The sequence below is a fragment of the Sphaerodactylus townsendi genome, linkage group LG11 (genome assembly GCF_021028975.2).
Source record: "Sphaerodactylus townsendi isolate TG3544 linkage group LG11, MPM_Stown_v2.3, whole genome shotgun sequence".
NCBI classification, from domain to species: Eukaryota; Metazoa; Chordata; class Lepidosauria; order Squamata; family Sphaerodactylidae; genus Sphaerodactylus; species Sphaerodactylus townsendi.
Genome location: NC_059435.1, coordinates 42,214,559 through 42,238,330, shown reverse-complemented (window position 1 = coordinate 42,238,330; position 23,772 = coordinate 42,214,559). Strand labels below are relative to the sequence as shown.

Genomic DNA, 23,772 nt, shown 5'->3' with positions numbered 1-23,772 from the left:
TGGAGCCAGAATAAAATTTGCTCTTGTTTAATTCGTTTTCTGATATCCCCCAGTAAAAGGTAGTTTGCTATTTTTTCTCAAGTCTCCACATTTTTCTGAAAGCATCGATGCTGGTTCTAACAGATTCTTCCCTATTCACTAGAATGGAGGAGCAGCTTTGCCCATACAACAGACTACATTGTTCCCTCCACTGAAATTAATGACAAAACTCTTTTGAAGAATGAGTTCTCTGGGGAGGAGCTTGAGTTCCTCTTCCAACAATCCCCAGAGGATGGAAATTGATTGCACTTTCCATCTTGGGGAAGAATGAGCTCACCCCTTAGTCTTTTTACTGCCTCCGCCTGTAAGAGCGGCAGATTTAGAGAGCTCCTGAGAATTTCATTCTGGGAGTTCTTTGGTTGCACTTTTTTCTTTCCTTTCCACTCGTGTGCTTTTTCCTTTGTTTGAAAAAAAATCCTTTGTTTGTGCTTCTGGCCTCATTTTCCCTGAGGTTGCTTTCTCTCACCTGTTGCTTCAGTCATGTGAATATCTTCACCTGGGTTGTCAACAGACACCTCCAACCAAGGTGTCTCCTTCAAAGAAGAGTTGGAGAATATTATCCACAGGCAATGGAGTAGGACCCATCCTGTCTCAGCAGTGCTCCTGGAGAGAGCCAGTGACCATGAAGCCACTGGCTCAATGAAGAGGGAAGCTAGCTCATTTTTAGTGCCCAAATTGTGCATCCAACCAATCAACCAGGATGTCCTGTATCCACCCATCAGGGTTGCTAAAAGCAGCCTTTAGTGGCCATTAGAGTGGTGAGTCAAAGAGAAAACATAGTTTCTCACAATGGGGGAAGCCAGGAGCAGGGAGAGTCATTTGTTGCAGGGTCACCATAAGTCAGCTGCAACATGATGACAAAAAAAAATATTTTGAAATATGAATACTGAACACTTAATTCAAGCCTGTTAGCAGAATGTACATTAGTTACATACCTAAAGGCAGTGAACGGAGAGTACTAGAGAAGTTAAAACAAACCTATCCCACTTTTTCTTGCGTTTTAATCACAAAATACATTTTAAAAATGTAAAAAGACTAGGTGAAGCTGCACGGATTCCATGTCATGGGAAAAAACCTGGGAGTTATTTTATTTTGAAGGCATGTTGGTATATATTTGAAATAGCCCTTGTAGTACTCAGCATTACAAGTACAAACACAACTATTCTAATTTTAAATGCATTTTAAAATGCATAAGAAACTATTTTAACTGTAAAATAAAATTGAAAGACCAAGTTTACCAAATAGATAAAGCTACTACTTGTGACAAACTGTCAGATACAATATGGAGAATGTTTGCTATTTTCATCTAATAAAGCAATATTCACAGAAAATACCTTTACATATTGATAAATGGCAATATATTGAGAGATTATATATTCTTTTTACTGCTCCAATTTGTGTTTCATTCCTTTCCCTCTGGTCTTCCTTTTTATTTGCTCTAGAGCCACTGTTACCAACTCTGAACAGTGGTGATCCTTATTTAAAAGCATGTAAATTAAAATGGTACCAATGTGATATTTTAATACAATTTAGTTCCTTTTGTGATGTGTAAGCAAGGCTATATATTCAATGTATTTAGAATCTAAGTGGTTATGCAGTGAGGTCCTCAAGTACATTTCAGGGAAACAAGATGAATGGAACCAAATTTGCCTTGGGTGTACACTATTGGGCAGTCTAAGGATTATCACAAATAAAGAAACCTGCCTCATAGATCAGCATAAAAATGAGTAGTGAACTACCCGTACATGAATGTATATCTGTAAAATCTCCTGCATATCCCCAAGACAAAAATTATACAGTACTCAAAAACTAAATGCAAGGTATAATTAGCCTTTCAAACAAATTTTAGTATCAAACAAAAAGGCAATGGTTTCTATTTATACTAAATGCACTAGATTTCTTTTCATCCCAGTGCTAATGGTTTTGTACGTTGGGTAATTAGTAATTTTTGATCCATATTATTATTATAATCAAGTTTCATTTACTTTGGTGGAGGAAATCTTTGCTTAAGTTAATTAATTTCAGTTCTATTAATTAGCTCGTGTTACACAAGTCAATCATAACAACCTCTTCCCTCAAGCCACATAGCAAACTGAAACAGAAAAAGTGTCTGGGGCTTTTTGGCTACTAGCAGATTTATTGTAATCAGAGTGTTTGTGGGCTAGAGTATTTCAAGAAATGCAGAGTATATCTTAAGTCTTCAATAGGGCACAACATTCAGTGGTTTTTTTCCCGTAACAGATTAATATGGCTACCCTCTAGAAGACACATTTAATATAGGTTGCATGAATAGTTGAAGGAAAAAGTTAATGTTATAGATTTTTCATCAGTTTTGGATTATTCAAGAGACATTTTGGCCTAATGGCCTGTACTGTAACAAAATGGTTCAGAAAGATGCTTTGGTAAAGGGACAGGGACCATGCTTCTGTGTACAATATTGTCTGTTGCTATTGTGATTCTATTGTGTTATTCTGCATCCACATGTTAATGTTGATGGCTTGTTTCAGTTCTGCTTTTACATTTCTGTTGGGTTTCAGTTTCTGTGCTTAAAACCCTTTCACTGTCATGGATTGCTGAGTGCACAGAACTTTCAAATTACAGTTGGCTCACAGAAGCAGGCAGTGAGAGAGAGAGCTTACTTCAAGTCCTGAGGAAAAGCAGTCCAGTGCAAGTGTACAAGCCAAGCAATGGGCAGGTCAGTCAATCTGGTCTGGGTCAACAAATCCAAATGTTCAATCCAAGAGCAGGTGCTGCAGAAACTATCAGGCTGTTTCCCAAAGTTGCTCCTGCAACTCTTACTGTTCACAGCTACCTCTTATAAGCATGCATTCCTGCTCAGTCTGAATCCTTAACTCACAACCGTCCCTTAGGCGTCTCTGGGCCTCCAAATGGGTGCTGCATCTTTTGGCATGGAGTGCCTGACGGCCACAATGTCTGAGCTGCCTCATGGAACCAGGGGAGCTGGGAGGACTGTCTGCCCTGTCCTCCTGCTCTTGGCTTGGGCCAACACTGTCTTCCATTTGTGTGACTTCTGGCTGCTCATGGGACTCAAGCCAACTGTAGATCTGGAGATTCAGTCAGCTGAATGCCAGTATTCCTCATCTGAGGAATACTGCTGGTGAGCCCACAACAATCCCATTGTTTACTGGCTGTCCCACTGTGTTGGTTGTTTTCTTAAATCTTCCATGAGGAAGGGGTTAGCTGCCTGGCTTCAAAGTTAATTTTCCCTAAGAGATGGGATGGTTACCCCAGTCTTGAAAGAGACTGTGATATGTCCATTTCTAAAGCAATATATCCTTGACTCAGGAGATTCTCAACAATATTCACCAGTCTCAAAGGTTCCATTCTTGAGCAAGGTCCACTATGCTTGTTAACATCTACAGGTAACCACTGGAGAGGTCATTCCAAAATTTTGTCTGGGTTGTTGCCAATATGCAGATGATACTCAAGTCTATCTCTCATTCCAGATGATGCTAGGAACCCTGAACCAGTGCCTGGAAGCAGTTTTGGAGTGGATACGAGCTAATAAACTGAAGTTTAATCCTGAAAAGACAGAAATGCTGCTGATGGGCAGGAGGTCTGACCTGAAGCACAGGAAGGAGCAAAAGCTGGTGAGGAGTTCTATTCTAAAATAGAAATGTGTGTCGGTAGAGGAACAAACCCACCCCCACTGTTTAATGTTGGCCAGGCAAAGTGCTAAAGTTTCTAGCGTGCAAGTCCATCCCTCTCCCCTTTAAACTCAAAGCAGCCTGCAAGGCAATATTTGCCAGAGGTAACTTACTTTCACTGGCACTCCTCTCTGCTGCTTGAGTCGGTAGACTCCCTCAAAGTTCTCCTACTTTCCCCATTTGCACAGTGAATCATCTCACTCAGCAGATCTGTACACCCAAGTAAAAGAAGTGAGAAGTAATAGTATGGCTAACAGCGAATCTGCATCTTCAACACATTTATTCAGAATGCTGAATAAAGCTGGAGTACCATAATGGCTAAGAATGATCAGCGATTCTAGTAGTTCCTGTTTCAGTTCTCACCTGTAGCCACACACTTGCTACTTGATTTCAGGCAAACTACTCCCTCAGCTACAGTCTGCCATCTGCAAAAATTACAATAATCAGGCAATACGGTACAGACTTTAGTTTGCAGCATATATATTATCTCAGAATCCAAGGCTTTAGTTTGTTCCAGAAAAATATCAGCTACAAATGATGTCAACTCCTGATTGTAGGAATGTGGACTCTAGGTAAACAATTCATTTATTGAAGTTTACAAAACAAGCATTTTGTTACCAAAAAACAGAAAATCAGTATTCACAAACTACAGTACAAAAGAGAAAGTGGTAACCCTCTCTGAACTTTCAAATTGTTAACAAAAAAATATCAACTGTTGTTGGGTCTCCTCTGGAATTATTAAAAATACATGTCTAGCCTACTTCAGTATTCAGAAATGGAACTATACAAAAGGCTGCAGTACCAAGTAGTACAAATATGTCTAGACCATTTTAAAACCAAAACATGGAAAAGCAAAGTGTGCCCATTACACAGAGATACATTCAGAAATTGTTTCAATCGAAACTGAATTAAACTAGTTATCCAATGCAAGATTGCAGTATTTTAGAATTTTTCCAAAGTTGTCATCTCCAAACATTCAATAATTTTCTTTTATAAAATTCTAAGTATCATTCAGCAAAGTCTAATAAAGAACATTCACACTGTATTTGTCTTATTTTCCCTAATGTCACAAATCACTCACCACTTACACTGAATGGCTCCACTTAATTCAATTGGATCACATAAACGTAATGAGTCACTGAACGAACGCCTACAGTTGAAAATACAGAACAAAATGTTGCTATTTTATAACTTAACAGAAGACTACACCCAACCACAGCAGCATTCTCTTCAAAACCATTTTAAAAGTGGCATTCACCAGATAGCTAACTGTATTATCTAGCCATTTTCAAACCAAGTTGTTAATTGTCTAAGTCAATAATGTTTTACACTTAATGCTAATCATAATTTACCTACCAAATCAAAGTTCACTATTACATTCCAGAACTATGACTTATTTGGAATTCTGTATTAATCTGAGAGTGTGCCGTCCAGTACTTGAATAGAAACTCTTACCAAGGCTGCAGATACAATGAATTTGCTTCAGATGTTTAGAGTCCCAAATCCAATCCCCAGGATCAGGACCATAGCAGGTTTTTTGAGGAAGCTGGCACAATGCTAAACATTCAAACACCCCCAAATGCCTAAATTAATCCAAGTTTATACACTGGGCAGTTTAAACACTCATGCAGTACATGAAGTTTAGATTCCAATGGAATCAAATTTATGAGAACCATACTATACATAATCAGTGTCCTACATAGGTCGGATTTAACACCTGATACTTAGCAAGCTTAGACCACCCTTACTGATTACCAAAATGTGTCCGCTGATAAAATGTTGTTTTTAACCAAACTGAGTTGGGACCATGTGCCATGCAGTCTGTATTTAGAGGGCTGATGCAGATGTGATTTTCTCCTCTTTTTTAATATCTACAGATCTCCATTTTACAATCAGAATGTATGCCTAAATAAGAAAAATGTTGTATGTCCTATTGAAAAATTACTTCCAAGTCACAAGGCGCTTTAAACTTATGCAGACACAGTTAGTTCTAGCATTTGTTGCTACATATGAAATAAAATTAGATCGATTGCTAAAACATTAATAGAGCACTTAACTGTTTTCATTGAAACAAAAACACTACCTATAGCTCAAGAACTACAGCACTGTAAACTATTTTTTAAAAGACACTTCATTTCTCATAGCATTTTTGGTAGTTAACTATAGGAAGAAGTTTGAATCACTTTCATTTACCATGACTGTACATTCCTGTATGTCTACAGAATGCATAAAGTATCTAAATATATAGAAAACTCAAAGTGTTTTCATTTGTTAGACTACATTTAAGATTGTTAGAAGTAGTTAATAAATGAGATAATAAATAAGATTAAACAGTTATTAAAATTTAGGCTCCAAGCATTTTAAATGTAAATCTTTTCAAAAAAGTTTCTATTTCACATTAAACCTATTAGGGAATAGCTACTAGTTTTAGTTAATGCATGTAGCCTTCAAAACTGCACACAAGGAGATCTCTTCAAATCCACAGTAGAATTTCTAATATACACAGTATGGAATTTTTACCTGCTATATCGCCCTTATATTTTCAAAGTTCTCAGTTGCTTGCTTTAAACTTCAAGCCATCAAAACATAATCAAGTATACCTCTATGTAGTTTTTTTAACCTAGCTTCAAGAGAATGTAGGCTTCTGTTATAAGGTGGTTTAGTTGGAAAACCAACATCATTACCAAGAGGGAAAAAGTAGACACACTGCTATATTATTTCAGTTTTTTATTTCTTTTATTTGAGAAGGCTTTTTAATTGGAATTTTATCTCTGGTTTTAAAGTGTTGGTCTAAAAATTTAACATTTTACTTCAAATTGTACTGTAACAATTACAGGTGCATTTATTTGTCTTGTTACTGTTGTGAGCCACTTTGAGCATTAATGCTGTGGAAATGCAACATATAATTCTAATAAAAACATTGTTTCTTGCATTGATTTGTTTGCTGCACTGGTGGGCTCAAAGAATGAATTTGATACTAACAGTAAATTTACTAATATTGTAAACATTGTTATTATGTATTCAGTAGCCCTAAATTTTTGAAATATACATTCAATGTAGGGTCAAGGATATGCCACTCTACCTCATGTGTGTATTTAATTTCATCTTTACATAGGGGCCTGTGTTCAGACTCTAATGCACACGTAACCAAATTGTGTAATTTGTGCATCAGTTGTGCACAGATCACAAATTGGACCTACACAGTGTTCACCTGTTATGTTTCTTCTGGTCAATGTAGAGCTGTTTTTAAAAAGAGCCTCTCATTTCTTCCTCAATATTTTAAGAAACGCTCATTGTAGCCAACCATACAAGTCAAAATTGATACCTGAATTTTTGCAGCAAAATACTGGAACTCAATAACACATTTAGTTTGTCTGTGCATGTAAGGACCTTTTTTTAAAAAAATTGTTTTCCTCTCATACCCAATCTTATTGGATCTCAAGCTGCTTAAAACATAAGCATAAAGAACCACTTCTAGCTCAGTGAAAGCAAAAAAGAGAAAGCAATGTTTGCTATGTATTTGGATCTGACACATTAATTCTAGATTATGCCAATGATAAGTTCCTCAAAACACATGGCTAAAGTATGTACAAGCAAGAATATCCATATTAAAGATGGCATTGGTCTATCCCCAGAATAACTCTGACATGTATCAACTCTCCAGTGCAAGCCAAACTGTAACATTATCATGAATTTCATTCCTTGAGTCAGGAGTTCGACAGACTCCTGTATTTAGATTAACATCATTACTGAAAATTATTTATAGAATTTCTATAAAATCAGGGCTAGTGTATCCTACAAAACCTGTAACACAACCTGGGCATCTGAAGAGTACAAAGTTTTTGAACTAGCAGTTGTCTGCTAGCAATTAGTATTGACAAAAACCCCTTAAAATATGAAGGCAAACAAGTCCTTCCCCTACTCTGTTTAAACCTATTGCAATTCTTAAAACCTGCAGTTTAGACACAGCTTTCAAACTAACTAAACCTTTCAAGACAGCTTAAGAGAAATATTTAGAAAAGGGATAATAAATGGCAGTAAAATCAAATGAATCCCTTTTTATATACAGATAAATTAATGAAGTCCTGTTAGTCTATTGACAGTGTTATGCTGATGCTAGGTGGTCGCTGCTGATTTGGCTGCTTGCTTGGAATAGGAAGTTCTGTCTTTTCACCTCCAAAAATCAAGTTCTCCTCTTGCAAGCTACATACAGAAAATCTATTTGCTTCTGTTCCACTGTGGTTATTTGGGACCACACCACCACTGACCTGTTCGAAGGATTTACTAAAAAGAGTTGTGCTAGTTCTGGCCAAACTATGGCTGCCTGGTTTAGGTAGGGACTGGCTGCTAGTCAGAGTCAGTCTTTTCAAAGACAGAAGCTCTAGATTCTCACTCATTGCTCTCTGGCTTTGTTTACGAGACAAGTGTTCTTTGTAGGATTCCCCAACAGCTTCTTTTTCTTTTGCCCCGACTTTGCTTCCTCCAGACCTTCGCTGACTCTTGCTTGTCAGTGGCTTGTGATTGCTGTTAGATAAAACAGAATGACTTGTGGCAGAAGTAGCCCTAGAATAAAAACCTTCATCAACTTCAGATACTTCTATCAGTTCTTCTTCTGGAATTCCTAGTTCATTACCTGCATGGAGAATTGAGACAGTTACTATATGATTTTTCAGAACTGTTTTTTTAAATCAACTGAAGTCTATAATGCTAGAAGTTGGCATTCCCAGCAGAAAGCAAACTAACCAACAGACAGTGAACTTACCTACTGTATCAAATTGAGAGAAACTGCAGTGATTAAAATTGCTAATTAAGTTTTCTAAGCCAAGAAGCACACTTATAATCTCATTTTGCAGTGATTTGGGGGGGGGGGGGAATGCTCTTGTTACTCATGCAAAAGGTTAGAAAGAGGTTAGATATATTACAGAAAGTTAGAAAACATGAACCCAGGGATGGCAAAGGCATCTAACAGCACCTGTACAGAAAATCAATCATGAGGGTAGATGCCGGGGACACCACCTGCAAGCGCCTTCATTTGAAACACGACCAATCATGATATTTTTTCCAGGACTAAAAGGTCACATTCTGCAGTTCAGAGTTCAGTGGTACAACAAGGCTAGAACTCCAACACACTGAAGCATAACAGCTCAAAGACTGCCAACATTTCCAGCAACATGATGGAAGATATTAAAATGAACTGAAGAGAAAATTTGTATAGTTTGCATAATTAAGTACTCTAAGCCAACCCTGATTGAGTTGGAACTTAGCACTGTCTGGCCCAAGTCTCTCAGTGTGATTTCCTCAGGTTAAAAAGATACTTAATTGCTACAGATGTGCTATCAGTGTGATCACCACAAAGATCTTTTCTAAGTTCTATGTGTAAATCATGCGGCACGTTTCGCTAAAGGTAACATGCAAATAAATAATTATACAGCAATCTCCAAACATGCAGCAGTGACCCTTTCAATCAATACCTTTTAGTGTAGCTACAAAGTGCTCTGTTAAAACTGCACTCTGCCAGGCGAACTTATTCCATCCTCCATAATTTTTCTTACAGATTTTTGCCTCCTGATTTCTGGCATGCCTTTGCAGTCAATTCTAGGATCTGTAGGCGCTTCCTGTACACCCTGTATATGCTGAGCATCGCTCTCTGCTGGTGCTCGGCTTTTTTCCCCATTCCCGGTTCTCTCTGCAGCCACATTTGTGACACTAATCTCGGGTATGACAAAGTTGCCCGATTCAGTAGTGTCACTAGCATTATCTGGTTGTTCTAGAATTGAAGATGGATAAGAACAAAAAAGATGGCTGAAACAAAAACATGGAGATAAACAAAAATGACAAAACTAGAAGACTGAATGTTATGAAGTCTATGTTTTTTCTTACCTGTCATTAATAGTGTTTAGCAATATTAGTAAAGAGATAAATTACTTTTATGAATTGAAGTCTCCCCACCGATTTGAGGAGAAAATGAGAACTCTGGTGATTTGAGCCAGACTTACATATTTCCTATCACTTTCTGTAGTACTGGAGCTGAACAATTATCTATTTTCATTTTCAAGTTCTCCTATAATGACCATCCAAAACAGCACAAGGAATCCTTTGTGTATATAACAGAAAAGGTACTGAAAGCTGGCTCGCCCATTCCACATTTTTATAATATTTCTGTATTAATCTTACAAAGATTAACATTTATCCTGGATATGAAGACCTTTCACTATGCTAGAGGTTTGAACATAAAAATTGCATCCCTTAAATCATAGGATTTGCAGCTTTCTAAAGTCCAGTAAATGAGACACAACCCTTTGTTCACTGGAGATTCTACCCAGGATATGATATTTCTCTAGAAGAATTAGAGCCCTGTGTCTCTGAATCCTCCTTGAGGAATAAGCATTCACGGTTTACTTTAAACCTTTCTTCCCTTCTGAAGAGGCATCCAGCACAATAATTGCCTCTTCACCTCTATTTTATTTTTGTATCTGAAAGAAAATGGTAAAGAGGGAAAGGAAAATAAGAATGAATACAGAAAAAGATAGTCAAGCAGCCAAAATAAAAAAAAATAAGACAGAAAGGTTGGGAAAATGAAAAAAAATGGAGGCTACTTTAAAAAATGGTACCATAAGAGGACTTCCCCTGAATTTGGGTGTGTGTGTGTGAGATTGCCACTTTTTAAATTGCAGACAGATTCCTTTCCCACTGAGGGGTTTAACCTACCATATAATTGTGGTCACTAGGATTTATCCTCTATGACAAAATGATTACTGTCCCTGTAAAATCTGACTGGAGGCTTTTCACAAATTAGTGTTGAAAAATTGCATAATTACCTGTAATTACTGTAAATAAAGAACTTGTGTATTATTTACAACACTTGCCTGGAATAAGGTCCAGGGCACAAAAATAATATGTTTGTCCTTCCGTTTGTTGGGAGGCTTGTACCTGTTGGCCCACCCATCTGGAGTGCCATAAGTTTGCCACCACTGGCCTATGTTAAACAGAACCTCTGAGAAGGCCAGTCATAGAATAGGATTATTTTCCAAAGGCAGGTTCATCAAGGAAGGTGAAGGACAAAATTAATACTGGACAATAGAAGCGAGAATCCTAGGAATTGAAGTATGACACAAAAGAGACCTCGCACTATGTGGTGACTATTGGCTACTAGTATGGTGGAGAAAAGCTTGCTAGAAGAGGTAGAGAAAGCTGGGGCAATGACCCTGAGCAGTACTAGCTGGAAAGATATGAGTTAGGGCTAGATCCAGCTAGGCTGAGCAGGAAGAAATCACTTCCAGGGCTGAAGAGAAGAGCAAGTGCTGGAAATAAAAGATTGACAGGTTCTTTCAGTGAAAGAGTCAAGTTCATCAGAGGAAATATCCCTATGCTGGAACTGCATGTGGTCCCAAAAGCACCTATTTCTGTCATGGAGTATGTGCAATAATTTACTCAGTTCACCCAAGTGTCAGGGTTGCTAGACTGAGACCAGGGTCAACTCATAAATTCCAAAACCATGAGGCCTGTTTTGCTAATAAGGCTTCAATTTTTGCTGAGCAGAGTAGAAGGATATAAGCCAATGTTTCAGACAATTCAATAACAGTAAATGCCTTTGACTATACCCTTTCCAACAAAAGAACCTAGAATTGAAGCTTCAGGTGTCTTTGGTTCATTCTGCACATGCAGAATAATGCACTTTCAAACTGCTTTCAGTGCTCTTTGAACCTGTGCGGAATAGCAAAATCCACTTGCAAACAGTTGTGAAAGTGGTTTGAAAACGCATTATTTTGTGTGTGTGGAAGGGGCCTTTGTTTCAGAATGCTCCACTGTCTTTGTTTCAGAATGCTCCACTCGGGTCCTAGTGCCGACGTAATAGAACTAGGTAACACTAGGACCCAAGCAGAGCATTCTAGAGTTGCCTTGAGAGCCTTGGAGCTGCAGTGTGGCTGCCTGTCCTCATTGGCAATGTGTAACAGGAGTAACGTGTAGTTTGGCCAGCAAGCTACACTGCATATAAGTTTCCAATTTGGACTATCAAGAGTGTGCTTTGCTACAGATATACAACAGGATGCATTATATAGATTACTACCAGACTACCTGAATGTTCTAAACAATTCCCTCCAAAAGGAATTGCTAAATCCACAGCAAAATTATTGCACAAAGTTATCTAAACGATGTTTCAAATAACGATATTAAATTGCTGTCTAGTGATGAATGAAACCCCTTGGGCTCCATGTCACACACATAACACTCTTTGTCATAACCACAACAGCTTGAGCTAATAGCGCCCATTTCAATATGCACATCTCTTTCATGTTGCCCTGCATTTTAACTTCTGGTTTGATCTACCTTAATTACTGTGTGTATCTATTTAAAGCCATTACAATGGAAATTAAATTCATTAGAATTGTACTTTATATTACCTAAATGATCTCTAGGGGCAGGAACAGAGTATTTGAAAGACACTGGGGCCATTTCCGCACGGGCGTTTAATGGGGGCCTGGGGACGGCAAAAACGCCGTCCCCAGGCCCCCATTCGCACAGGGGGCGCAGCTGCTTCGCAGCCGCGCCACCCTTGCGCCGCCCGTCCGTCCCGACGCCAACGTTTCCCCAGTGCGCTCGGAAGCGCACTTGTTGGGGAAACGCCGGCTGGAAGCCGCTGCCGTGCAAACGGCAGCGGCTTCCCGGCGCTTCCCCCCCCCCTTGCTCCCTGTACTTACCTTGTCCCCGGGCCTCCGGCGTGTTGCCGAGGCCTGGGGACCTTCCTGCCCTGCGCCGCTGGAGCAGGCGGCGCCAGAACCAGAGCGTGTCCCCAGGCCTCAGCGACGCGCTGGAGGCCTGGGGACACGCCGGGTCGGCCGGGCGCCGGCGCTCCACGCCGCCGGCTGCCCAGCTCTTTCTAGGACCATCCGTGTGGACGGTCCTAGCGTCATCGGGTCGGCGTCGAGCATGCCGACCCGGCCGCTTCCGCATTCGTGCAGAAACGGCCCGGGATTAATCCAAACTATATGTTCAATGGCAGAATGGAACTTTCCTGCCTCCTCCCCCCACTGCAGCTTGCTGATGTCCAGGAAATGGTTTTCTAGGGGAGAGGTGAGTTGAGGAATGACGTAAGAGGTCTGCAGCTGGAATGGGGTACCTCTGGAAATGTCCAGGTTTAGTGTGAATCCAACCCACTTTCATTTTGCAGTAATAAAAAGAACTCTGAAATGTCCTCTCAAATCCTGAAATGGTGACTTTGGCTGTTACTGCACGGCAGCGGAAATGCAGCTCCACCAGCATGAACTGTGTCGGTGGAGGCTCAGAGGCCATTTGCACGCTATCGTGCAAGCGGCCCCGACTTGCTTCCTAGCTGGAGAGCCACCTTTGGGTCGGCCCCCTCCATTCACCTTCCCGTCCAGTGTCGCTCTGGAGGGCTGCAGGGACCCGCCCAAGCTGCCCTCTGACCTCCAGGGGTCGGAGGGTAGCGTGGGCGGGTCACTGCAGCCCTCCAGAGTGACGCTGGACAGGCAGGTCAGTGGAGGCAACAGGAAAAGCGCTGCACCAGCGGAAAGACGCTGCTGGTCAAAAACCTCGCTCGAGGAGCAAGGTTTAAAGTGGCGGCTTCACGCCGCTCCGGAACAGCCAGTAGCCTCCTGTGCTAACGCTTCCCCAGGGACGGCGTTTTTGCCATCCCTGGAGCGCTGTATTCCACCCATGAGGAAACAGCCCTTGTTACATTTATGATTTACCAGCTAAGATCACTGCCTCAAAATCACCTTGAGGTATGAAAGTACATTTTTCAGAGTAGAAACATCTGGATCTACTTTCCATCTTTCTGCCTAGACTGGGAATCTTTCCCCTTTAATGGCAGGGTTTTGGCACAGGCTTCCCAGCACTGATATTCTGAATATAAGGGCAATGTTTCCATACCAACACTATGGGTTCAGGCAATGCAGATTTATGTGAAAAAACCTGCCCACTCTACTGTGTAAGGAAGTCAGCTACAACTGTTGGGAGTCATTCAGTCCCACAAATTGGTTGCTTTAGGAAAACCTGAAGCCATTTAGGTGGTATACACAGCATCATTAATAAAGTCCTACAGAATTCAGTAACCAAAAGAAAAGTGTAGCAGATGTTCTGATCATACAACAGCGAAGGGCATTCCCAGCCCTTACAGGTCCAGGTTTGTTTTAAAACAAGACATTTGGGTAGTTCATGTTTTCCATCATAATGAGCAGCTGATGTTTCAAATCCCAATCCTTCTATGTAACAGTACTATTAAACTTTTCCTCATGACCTAAGGTATCGCTGGCTTTCTCACCACTAGATCACAATATCATATAATCTTCTTGAATTGTACAGTCACAGCTTATTACCGTAGCTACTTAGGAGTCTGCAGCAATACTTTCATACTTGGCAAATCATCCCTCTTCATAACAAAAGTAACTTTACATCTTTATTGGAGACAGACGCTTTTTACTAATACTACCAAGCCTCTTGCCTTACTGTTATCTGCTGCAGCAACCACTTGTCCTAACCAATGACTCGTGTACTTCAGCACCTTTATCATCAAGTATGAATCCTGCAACATTAAAGAATGATTTCTCAAATAAATGCAAAGTATTTGTTTTTTCTAGATTATTAACATCTTTACCACTACATAAAAATGAAGAAATTCATATTGACATGGAGGAAGTAACAGTAACCTGTGCCTTTGGATTCTGCAAATCACTGAATCTAGGTAATATTACAAAACTTCCTAGATCATCTCTCTCAAAGGCCCTGGCCAATAAACACAGGTTAAGGGCAAGATAAAACCCAGGTTGGGGGGAAACTTCGCACAGATCCCGCTCCTAATGTGAGTCTCCTCCGCGTTCTCCCCCCCACGTGGGTCTTTCAAGAATCGCGATTTAAGCAATTCTTTTGTTTAAATGCACCTCGCAGCCACAGCCAAACGAACAGTGGGCAGGAGGTGCATTATGCAGCTGCGCTTTCCTCTTTTCTTTTCTAACTCCCAGCTCCCATCTGAGGAGCCATGCAGGCACTTCTGGGGACAAGAGGCATCAGCAAGGCTCTGGGGATTCATGTGTGCCTGCCTGCGTAGCTGCGCATTGGTGGGACGTAAGTACAGAAAAAAGACGCGCCTCCGTGCGAAGGCACATTGGTGACCCACAGTAGCTCTAGGGCTGCACCGGGCTCATGTAGCCTGGTTGCACCCCACTTTGTTTTGGCCATGCAGAAAAGTAAGACAGAAGCAGCAAATGGCCAGATAATAGTCTAAAAATGTTTAATTTTTAATACCATTCAGATAGAATGTGTTCCAGAATTGGTAATGCCTTTATACAGTCAAGATTCATTGCAGCAGACCCCTTTATTTGCAGCCACTTGATTGCAGGAATTAGCCTTTAATCTACAGAACTGCAAGCTAAATAACTTAGAGTTACCAGATAGGAGGCAGAAATCATTAACTAATAGGACTACTAGTATATTTTTGCAACATTTATCCAGTCAGAAATAACAGTTCCTTTGAGAGAATAAATCAGTGACATGTTAAAAGAAAAATCAAGGCTTTTCTGGAACTTCATTGCAATATTTCCAATATAACTTAATTAAGTTATGTGTCTGATTGCTAATATAACGAATGTCATTGGGGAAACAACCTGTGTTGCACTTAAAACAGGATGTACAGCCATTTAGACCATAAGCTATCATAAATTAGATTACTTGAAATTTTCTTCAGGACAAAGTAAACCTTAGATCACATAATAGAAGGAAGAGAATATATGCTCAGGATCTACTTGAACAAACAAAATTGATAGCTCAATCACTGAATGGGAGCTCTTGATTAAGAACATTTGAGCACTAAGTTTGTCAAGAAAGCTCTTTTTTCCCAACTGACCTTTTGCAGAATATCTACAAGAAAATGTCATTAAAGTCTACAATGAAAGCAAAAGTCATTACAGTTTTATAATATTCTTTACTTCCAAGAAGGTTCTACGCAACAAATACTATCCTTATAAAATTTTGTGTAAACAGTTTAAATTTTGTCCGAAAGCTTTCCTTAGCTACAACTCCTTTAATCCATATCTACAAAGTGGAAATAACATTAGCCTACTTTATAAGACTACAGCGCAACAAGCAAGCATATGTGAACTGCACTAAATACAGAAATCACCATAGAAACACAAAATAGCAGTTATTATATATCAGTCAGAGAGTCACTTGCTCATGATAACTTATGCCAAAAGGAAGTTTTTAAGTAAAATGTACGTAACTGGCAAGTAGTTAACTTATGACAATACCTGACATAACTATGTGCTCTTTATATTTATGAGTCCCTTGCAAGGCTGATGAATAATACTTAGCAGAAGATGTCCAAAGATTTTTGTGTTTTATTCCAACAAACTAACATGGCTGCCCATTTTTGGGAAAAACAAACATACTTCACCGAAGCCCAGTGGCTCCTTAAAGATTAACATTTATTCCACAACAAGCTTCTGGGAGTCATAGCTCATTTCCTCAAATGCTATCAGAAGAAAATTAATAAACATTGTTAGACTTTAAGGAGCTACTGGACTTTTATTTTGCTATAACAGACTACCACACTCAAACGGCCCAATCCTGAGGGCTCTGGTGGCTGGGGACAGTGGCGTGGCCTGGGACAATGTTGCCTCCAGAGAGCATACAGGCAGCACAGGAAGGCAGCAAACACCTGAACCTCCCTGGCTGCCTGAAACTCCTCCATAGGTCTAAATGACTTATGTCATCCAGTTTGAGGGCTACACTGGGGCTGTCCCCAGCTCCAAAGTCCAGGGGAAGGCAACTGAAGTCAGTTCCACTGCCAGGAATCAGGGGTGTAATGAGACAAACTGTAGCCCTGGGCAAAACCTGAGTTGGATGCCCCACCCCCCCATGGGCGGCCACTCCACCACAACCAAATTGTTTTTTGTACCAGGACATTGGTGCCTGCAGGGGGTGCATTTTTACACATATCAGCACCAAAATTTCAGCATATCATCAGGAGACTGTCATGCTACCCCCAAGTTTGGTGAGGTTTGGTTCAAGGAGTCTAAAGTTATGGACTCCCAAAAATGCACCCCCTGCAGGAACATCCCAGAAATTTGCCCAAGAATCTTTGTTCTGCATTGAGTTTTCTGCATTGCTGTCAATGGGGGTTGCAGGCTGGGGGATCATTTCTGAAGGTACAGTCTCAAAACTTTCATGGTCTCATCAGGAGACTGCCCTAATGATACCCCCCAGGTTTGGTGCAGTTTGGATCAGGGGGGCAAAAGTTATGGACCCTCAAAACTATAGCCCCCATCTACTAGCTCCCATTGGAAACAATGGGGGATGGGGGCACTCCCTTTGGGAGTCTATAACTTTGGACTCCCTGAACCAAACCTGGGGAGTAGCATAAGGACAGTCTCCTGATGATACGCTGAAATTTTGGTGCCACTAGCCTAAAAACTGCACCTCCTGCAGGCCAAAAATGGAAAACCACTAAAAATACCCAAAAACGAACCCTGCATTTTGATGCCCCCACAAGGTGGTGCATTTTGATGCCCCCACAAGGTGATGCCCCCACAAGGTGGTGCCCTGGGCACCTTGCCCAATGGGCATTACGCCCCTGCTGGGAATGACTGTAGCCTGCCACCAGTTATGCTGGTGTTTAACATCAGGCTGGCAGTGTTCTGGAGGGCTCAGGCTTTCCCAGGTCAGGTGACACTAAGCTCTGTGGTGCCTGCTAACCTCCATGTTTGCCCTCTCTGGAGATGTAACTGCCACTTATGCTAGTAGAGTGGGCATACATACCGGAATGGCTCCGCACCAGCTCCAAAGCCCAATTCTCCCCCCTCCACCTCTGGATTGGGCTATAACATGACTATCCTAATGGAATCACCTTTGGGAACCAAATTATATTGATATTCTGAAATCCAAGCTAATATTTTGCTATTAACAAAACAGTAGAAAAAAACTTGAACTGAAGATTCTAGCTCTAACCAACGAAAAAGACAGTAAACTTGTTATATATTACACCTGGGAACAGTGAACAATAAACTTTAGGTGGTTACTTAACATGCAAGAGTATGGATTGTTAGCATTAAAGAAAACTGAGTATTTTAGCAGCTCAGAGTTAAATATTGACATTCTGTTTGTACCATATATTAAATAGATCCCATATTAATAACTCAAAGGATCTGAAAATCATAGACTTTAGAATTAAATGTTAATTTAAAGCAGTGCATTACTTACCATGCCTTTTCCATCTATGTCCTCGAATAGACATACTAGTCACTGCATTTCTTGATATTCTAGATGCAGTAGGCGTGATTTCAACCTGAATGCATTTTGTTCCTTCTTTACTAGATTTCATAGCACCTTGAGGCAATGATGCTTTTATTGCATTAGCAACCTGGGAGGGGGGGGGGTGGAGAGGAAGATGTGGACAGAATTTTAAACATAACGCTAGATTTCATGTCAAAATATTATTTACAAAATGTTATTTAATATGTTAATATATGCATTACTGTGTAACATTAAAAAAATTAGAAGTTTTTATAAAGGTAAGCAGCAGTGTTCCTTGGGAATTGGTAAAAGAAACAGTGCAACTGAATTTGTTCATAAATATATCTAGATCAGGGGCAAGCAGCAAATTGGAAGATGACACCAAATTTTTTAGGATAGGAAAACCAAAAGAGATTTGTATAAAGGATTGCTCCTCATTGGATGTGATTAATGATATAGCAAATAAAGTTACAAATGCGTAAACTGTTACACAAGACGGAAAAAGTGACCAGGATGCATCGTGGGTTCATGGTGGGTAGTCCAATGAAAATGACAACTCAGTACAGAGAAGTAGGCTAACTGCACTTTGAACAGTGTATGATTCTGGTTACCCCACATCAAAAAAAGTATATTGTAGAACTATAAAAAGGTACCCAAAATGGCAACCAACATCTTCTAGAATTTAGAGCGCCTTCCCAATAACAAAACATTAAAAGATGGGGTGGGGGGATGAGGGATATAGAATTTCACAGGATTGTGCTTAATGCAGAGAAGGTGGAGAGAACTATGTTCTCTCTAAATAAACAATAATAGAATTTATTAAGTTTATGGGTACTAACTTGGTACAAACATATTTCATGGAGTGTTTAATTGGCTTAAGGAATTCACTGCCTCAAGATATTGTGATGATCACTTAGTTATGATTCCTTTCTTTCTTGAATTTGTCTAATCTCTTTTTAAAGCCATCTACACTGGTTGTTATTAACAGACTTAAACAGCCCTCCATGTTTATAGTCAGTACCTTACCCCTGAATATCAGTTGCTAAAGAAAGAGAAGAGACAGGGAGAGGCTCTGTCTTTCCTGCTGTGACTGTAGGCCTTCTTTGAGTACCTGGTTGGCCACTAAAGGAAACAGGACACTTGACTAGATGGACTTGTGGTCTGATCCAATAGGGATTTTCTTAAGAGGTAACACCTTGATGGTATTTTCCCTCTTTTAGCTATTGAGTGCACACAAGTCTCAGTTTCCACTATTATTCCTGCATGCTCCCCAAACTCTCCATGACAGAATAGCTTTTGAGACTTGGGACTACAGTTATTCATAGACTTGGAAGCAACAAATTAGTATTATTTTCCATAGTGCAGACTTTCTGGTCTTTTATCAAACTTTTGCTGATTTACACTGCATTTACAACAGCACCTTGGAAAACCAAACCTAACTCATAGAAACTGTGGGAAAATTTGTAAGAGTAACATCATTCCTCCTGCCCTAAATGCCTGGAGCAATTCTGCAATCCTTCAGTTCTTTATACAAGCCAACGAGTATCCTGTCCAGCCAATGTGTATAGACCTTAAAGTATCACACTGATCTGGAAGACCCCCAAGTTTGAATCTACTCTGCCAAGGAGGTTTACTATGTGACTTTGGGACAATCAGAAACTCTTAACCTCATCTACTTCAAGGGTCATTATAAGGATAAAATGGAGGACAAGAGAATGATAAAGCCTCTTTGGGTCACTAGTGGGGAGAAAGATGGGGCATGAATGAAGTAAAATAAAATAAAAATTCACGCTTCAGTTTATTCTGAATTAGGCTAGTGCAACTTGCTTCAGTTGGGAATGCCCTTGGAGAGATGACAACAGGAACAAAATTTCACAGGTCATATTACTTTCAAAAAAGAAGTTATTAGCCTGCATCCAAATCTAATTGGCAACAAGAAATTGTGTTTTTAATTGCAGCACATAAATCTAAGAATTATCTCCTCCTTAAGGCATACTATCTCTTTCTTAAAACAAATGACTTATTTATTGTGCTTTTTATACTTGAGTTTGTCTGAAAATTATATGCTTGGAATTCACAGATTAGGCGTTTATTTTATTTACTATTTCTCTCAGTTTTTCAAAGAATTTTACCCCAAACACCTACCAATAGTGGTTCTGGATATAGTTCGAGTTGTGCTCTGTATAAAATGTCATCCATTGCTTTTCGAGCCAGGTCCCATTCTCCATTATAACTTGAAGGTAAAAAATATATTTAAAAACTTATTATTAACAGCAAGAAATCATGATTACTGCTTCATTACCTCAGACAAACAATTTATTAAACAGGGTGCTATGTGGTTTCCGGTCAGTATGGCCGTGTTCTAATAGCATTTTCTCCAGATGTTTCGCCTGTATCTGTGACTGGCAGATCCTTCTTCAGATCCCCTAAAGATGCCAGCCACAGGTGCAGGCGAAACGTCAGGAGAAAATGCTACTAGAACATGGCCATACAGTCCGGAAACCCCACAACACATCAGTGATTCCATTCGGGAAAGCCTTTGACAATACAATTTATTCATCAGTGGGTCAGTTCAGGTGAAACAGTTAACATTATAAATGCATGAGATAATGCATTTAATTAATTTTAAAAGCTATTTCTGATTTATTATTTCAGAATATCGCTCAGCCTTTCTTATTTTATCAAAGGTACCATACACCAAGTTATCAATAAAGAAAGACTGAGTAACAAAAATGTCAAATTGCTCCTCTTTATGTTCTAAATTAGAACATGAAAATAATTGTCTCTCCAAGTTAAGGACAAGTGATCTTTGTTTTGCCCAATGGTATGTAGTCAGTCCTTCCAGTTTTGATTCAGCATAGGCAGCTATTGTATATAAAAATATACACATTGTATAGTTATGCAAAACAGAATAAGGATAATTACAGCAAAATAAAAACAGCAGCAGGATGGTCATTAAGTGCATAAGCTGGTTCAAATCTTAGCCATGAACTCTGGGTTTTAAGTTACTGTGTCTCAAGTCAGCCTGTTCACAAAGATTTATCACCACATTCAAGTGTATATTTCATTACCCTCCACCAAACCTCACAAGAAATATCAATGATATTCTGTCACTTAAAAGAATTGTAGACACTTGGCTCCTGCAGAAAGTTACAGCGGACAATGTAGACAGAAGATGTCCCCTTCATACTCAGAAGGGAACTCTGATTCACTGCCCCTTCCCCTACTCCCGCTGGAAGCACCAAGAATCTTGCAATTTCCTGTCCACCTCCATAGTTTTAGTGTCATGATATATGGATTTAGATCCAGACGGATTTTTTTTTTGCATGTGCATGGATTTTCATTCATGCCACATAATTTTCTCACCTGCTCCTGTGGCAGGTCAAAATGACCCCCAGAGGAACAGGATACACTTGCCCAGTTTCCACAACGTACTCATGGAAGGTAAAGTACAAACACTGTTCCTGCCCCTTTCTTATAAACCTATGCTCTTTCACTGCTCACAGACACCATTGATATACATGCTGTATTTATACAGAATCTGTTCCCATGATGGGAATGATCATTCCAAATCAGAGTTAAAGCCGATATTTATACAGCTCTATAACCACATGAAGTCAACAAGAATTTTTTTTGTAATGTACACATCTAAAATAAAATTTTCAGTTTTCACTGTAACTAGCAACTATATCTAATCAGTTTACCATCCTTCTTTGCAAAACAGCCCCATAGTGCTTTTTGCCTTTTGAGGGTAGAAATACAGGCTCTATATCAAACCCTGTATTTCTGTAGCCTGGTATGTTCATTTCAGGAAGAGAAAACTGCAAGGAGTGTGGGGGGAAACACACTTGAAATAGCAAAAAGGAGACAGGGCAATTTTCCCTATCCAAATTGGAGTCTCATGAACAAGATGTTTTGAAGAAAAAAGCATATTGTACACTTTTCAAACAACACCCAGAATCTAGTCTGATGAAGCCCTAAGAATGTTATTTAGAAAGAGCAACATTATTGTCAGCAGCTGAGATCAATTATCCTTTGCAGCAACATATATGTACAACTCTGAAAAACATTATTGCTGAAACACACATTTGAAAATAATGTATAACATGCCATCCGTCTCAGAAATGAACTGTTACATTTGTGTGTACATCACACACACATTCCTTACAAAGCATACTTACAAAGCATAATAAATTCCTGTAAGCATTTGCACCATGAATTCAGAAGAAATTGGAATCCTGCTATTTATGCCTTTGTATTTCCTCACTTGTTGCCGAGGATACCCACAAACACAGATCCTGAAAAATCAAAATCAGTATCAGTATTGCTAATTTTATGTGGTAGTAAGCATACGGCACATTTAAAAGCACAAACGATCAGGTAAATCTCCCAATTGCTCTATTTCAGGCTAAACAATGAAACTGACAGTGTACCTAATGAGTAGGTCCATCATCTCCAAGTTGTCGCCTACAAAGTGAAATATTTGATCTACTTTATATTAGAAAACCAAATGATAAGCTGTTTCCAGCAGGATTTTATAAGTCTGTTTTATAGTATTTTTTTTGTCGAGACTAAATAAACCATTTGGGTGCTTCTAAAACACCATTCACAGCAACTGGATTTAGACTATTTTAGAATGTATAGCAACAAGCTATGTGAGGAAAGGAGGTAGGCCTATGCCTGAGCGATATCAGCATCAAATATCGACTACTAATTTTTACTATCAGATGGTAAAGTTCAGCATTTTATAGTGTGTCCCTGCCATTTAATAGCAAGCACATCCCTCCCGCCCCCAGGAATGATATAAGCTATAAACAGAATGAAAGTGAAGATGAGGACCAATACTAATATCTAAGAACATAAGAACAAGCCAGTTGGATCAGACCAGAGTCCATCTAGTCCAGCTCTCTGCTACTCGCAGTGGCCCACCAGGTGCCTTTGGGAGTTCACATGTAGGATGTGAAAGCAATGGCCTTCTGCGGCTGTTGCTCCCGAGCACCTGGACTGTTAAGGCATTTGCAATCTCAGATCAAAGAGGATCAAGATTGGTAGCCATAAATCGACTTCTCCTCCATAAATCTGTCCAAGCCCCTTTTAAAGCTATCCAGGTTAGTGGCCATCACCACCTCCTGTGGCAGCATATTCCAAACACCAATCACACGTTGCGTGAAGAAGTGTTTCCTTTTATTAGTTCTAATTCTTCCCCCCAGCATTTTCAATGAATGCCCCCTGGTTCTAGTGAAAGCTATTTTATCTATAATATCTATTTTAAACTATAATACCGTGGTTCCCCGAAAATAAGACAGTGTCTTATATTAATTTTTGCTCCCAAAGATGCACTGTGTCTTATTTTCAGGGGATGTCTTATTTTTCCGCTCCCCAGCTGCATGCTCTGGTCGACAGGCATGCTTCCAAACAAAAACTTTGCTACGTCTTACTTTCGGGGGATGCCTTATATTTCGCACTTCAGCAAAACCTCTACTACGTCTTATTTTCAGGGGATGTCTTATATTCGGGGAAACAGGGTATCTACTTTATTGGAGCAAATCACAAAATTACACAATCGTAAAAAATTCAGCAAAAGAGACACAAATATAAGAAGCCATTAACTTCCTGCATGTTTAAAGTCTAAGGAAAAAAAAGTCTTCACAATATCCCAAATAAGCCACACACTCAGATGATAGAAATGTAGCACCTCTTCTGAATAAGATTTGAGCTGGCCTCCTCAGCAAGGCCACTTTCAAGATGAACAAGTAGGGAACACAGATGAAGAAATGTGCTCCTTCATGTATAAAGCTCAATGCTTTGAATCTGGTAT

General features: G+C 39.8%; 1 protein-coding gene across 5 annotated transcripts in view; it reads right to left on the bottom strand.

Annotated features, from left to right (window-relative positions):
• Positions 1-4,258: 4,258 nt before the first annotated feature.
• Positions 4,259-23,772, bottom strand: part of FAM126A (family with sequence similarity 126 member A) — a 60,741-nt gene continuing 41,227 nt past the window's right edge. For 4 of the 5 annotated variants that reach the window (XM_048511130.1, XM_048511131.1, XM_048511128.1 and 1 more), the window contains 4 exons: positions 22,136-22,252; positions 20,100-20,187; positions 17,922-18,081; positions 4,259-8,340 (listed from right to left, as the gene is read on the bottom strand). In XM_048511130.1, the coding sequence (XP_048367087.1) occupies positions 7,796-8,340; positions 17,922-18,081; positions 20,100-20,187; positions 22,136-22,252 (910 nt within the window). In that variant the 3' untranslated portion in view covers positions 4,259-7,795. Of the gene's footprint in view, positions 8,341-9,178; positions 9,475-17,921; positions 18,082-20,099; positions 20,188-22,135; positions 22,253-23,772 lie in introns of all 5 variants that reach the window. The other variant, XM_048511132.1, reaches the window with a different exon arrangement.